This window comes from Antrostomus carolinensis, unplaced genomic scaffold (genome assembly GCF_000700745.2).
Source record: "Antrostomus carolinensis isolate BGI_N321 unplaced genomic scaffold, ASM70074v2 scaffold49351, whole genome shotgun sequence".
Taxonomy (NCBI): Eukaryota; Metazoa; Chordata; class Aves; order Caprimulgiformes; family Caprimulgidae; genus Antrostomus; species Antrostomus carolinensis.
Window position 1 is genome coordinate 1 of NW_010292943.1, and position 2672 is coordinate 2672.

A 2672-nucleotide genomic window follows, 5' to 3' on the forward strand; every position below is an offset into this window, starting at 1 on the left:
GGCCCGGGACCTGTGTCAGCGCAGGGACCACCGCGGGCAGCCCCTGGATAACGACCCAGCGGTGAGTGCTCCTGGCACGCGTGGGGATGCTGCGGCTGGTGTGGTGTGGAGAGGGACGTCCTCCAGGCCTGGTTCCAGAGGGGCTGCGGGAAGGAGCACTCGTCCCACCTGAGGAGCAGCTGCGACCGGCCCCTGGTGCCAGCAGAGAAAGGGAAGCGCAGGAGGTGCACACAGGGCTGCTTGGCACCTGCGTGGCAGCCCTGGAGAAGCCGCCTCACTCTCTTACTGCCAGCGGCACATCTCTCTGCTCAGATCACTGCCTGGGAGAAGATGCGGTGGCTCATCGCTGTCAGACCATTCCTTCTGGGGCCTGGCCCTTGTTTAGGACAAGGGGCTGGAAGAAGAGGAGGCTCCCAGCAAACAGGAGCCCGCAGCACAGGACAACACTTTCTCTGGCCTCCCGGGACCCCAGCTTTGGAGAGGAATGGCCACGCTGTGCCTGGCTTCCATCCCTCCACATTTCCACTTGTAAACCCCCGAGACATTTGTTTTCTGCTCTCTGTTTCTCTAGCTCTGTTGGACTCCTTGTTACGGAAGAAATAAAGCTTTTGTTTCCTTTTGTCTTTTAAAGTTTTATAAAAGAAAACCTGTGCTGTGTTATAAAGCTGTTGGTGCTGCAGTCTGTGCCCCACGCTGTGCTGCTGGTGCTGACAGCCCCTCGTGTGGTGACAGACCACACCTTGTCCTGCCACTGCCCTGCTGAGCCCAGCCGGCTGCTCGTCCCCACCACAGCCCCCGTGTCCCCAGGTGGAATTGTTTCTGGGTGGGATGTGCCAGTGTCACGAGGAGGAGTTGCGACCCACACTGGGGCTTGGGGTGCGAAAAGACCCCGTTCTCTTCCCGGTGGAAAGGAGCAGCTGTGGCGCAGGGGTTGTGGGGAGCTCTGCAGGCAGAGCTGGCACTGTCTGCCTGCCCAGCTGTGCTGCAGCAGCTGGCTGCGTGGGTGTGCTTGCACCAAGCATGAATGGGGGTGTTCCTGCTTCAAGGCATCTCCAGTGGAATCAGCTGAACCGTTCCCAGTTGTCTCTCTGAATGGCCCTGGCGTCCGTTTTCTGCTCACAGCGGCTCCAGTGCTCCCGACGCTTGTTTCTGCTGATGTCCTGTCCCTGGGTGTTGTTGTTGCCCACCAGAGTGGCAAAACCCCCCAACCCACCTCTGCTTTCCTTCCCACAGTGTGCAAGTATGTGGCAGTGGAACTGAAATCTGCCTTTGAGGAGACTGGCAAGACCAAGGAGGTGATTGACACCAAGTATGGCTTCCTGGACGGGAAGGGCTCTGCCGTCAAGTACACACAGTCGTAAGTGAGGGTGGGATGGGGGGGGAAAAAATTGCTGCCTGCGGTCTGCAGAGCCAGGACATTTGGGAGCCTGTGGGCAGGCTGCAGGGCACACAGCTCCTCTGGGAGAAGTGAACTCTGCCAGGGCTGGTGGGGTGGGCTGGGCAGATGGGGGTGCTCCTCCTGCCTGGGGGAGGCTGGGAGGCACAGAGCGCTTCCCCACCACGCTGCCTGGACCCTGGCTGCTCTTGGGGGGCAGTGCCAAGCCCAGACTCTCTTTCCTCCTCATGCAGGGACATCCGGTTAATCGAGGTGACGGAGAACATCTGCAAGCGGCTGCTGGATTACAACCTGCACAAGGAGAGGAGTGGCAGGAACAGATTCGCAAAGGGGAGGGCTGGCCCCCCAGCCCCCGCTCCCCACATCCCTCGCCCGCCCCTGCGCTGCCGGGGTGCTGCACCGGGGTTCATTCTCCCCATCCCCTGCGTTCCCTGCCAGTGCCCAGCATGTGGGGCCGTGCTGCCCCCAAGTCAGGTGTGGGGCACTGTCCCTGGGGGGTGTGCAGGCCCCCACCCCTGCCTGCATGGACAGAGCCAAGGCACAAGCCTGTCTTCCCTGGTCTGCATCTTCCTGCTGGTTTTGGGAGCGGGTTTGCAGAGTGGGACTCGCTGCCACTTGAACTCCCCCCTGGGAACACTTATGCCCCAGAGACCCTGATTTTGGCTGGCTGGCACATACCTGTGTCCCTGGGCAGGGTCACACAGCCGGTGCGGGGAGAGGAGAGTGGGGGGAACACTGCTTCACTGGGCCGCACTGCTCCCTCAGGGCATGTCGGAGACGTTCGAGACCCTGCACAACCTGGTGCACAAGGGCGTCAAGGTGGTGATGGACATTCCCTACGAGCTGTGGAACGAGACCTCTGCTGAGGTGGCTGACCTCAAAAAGCAGGTACCTGGCCTGGTGGGATTGGCCCTCGGTGGCTGCCATAGCCTTGTGGGCTGGAGAGAGGGTCTGGGGGTGCGCTGCTGGGAACGTGGGTGTTGGCAGGACCTGCTGCCCTAGTCCTGGTCCTGCCTGGGCAGTGCCTGGCTGGAGCTCAGCTCTCCTCTCTGCACTAGTGCGATGTGCTGGTGGAGGAGTATGAAGACGTGATTGAGGACTGGTACCGGCACCACCAGACAGAGGATCTCTCCCAGTTTCTCTGTGCCGACCACGTGCTGAAAGGGAAGGACACGAGTAAGTCCTGGCTGGTGCTGGGGGCAGGGCTGGTGTGCTGGGGAACGTGGGGAGCCCTGCCAGGGCACGGGGAGCCCCGCTTCTCCCTCAGGGCCCCCTC

The 2672-nt window shown here is 61.7% G+C and overlaps 1 protein-coding gene across 1 annotated transcript; it reads left to right on the forward strand.

The window, feature by feature from the left end:
* Positions 1-1046: 1046 nt before the first annotated feature.
* LOC104519599 (protein canopy homolog 3) lies at positions 1047-2572 on the forward strand (the record flags this gene model as incomplete). The annotated part of the gene is made up of 5 exons (XM_010177113.2): positions 1047-1101; positions 1234-1357; positions 1630-1732; positions 2162-2284; positions 2455-2572. Coding segments are annotated over 5 exons (523 nt in total), but the record flags the coding sequence as incomplete, so codon positions are not given.
* Positions 2573-2672: the final 100 nt, after the last annotated feature.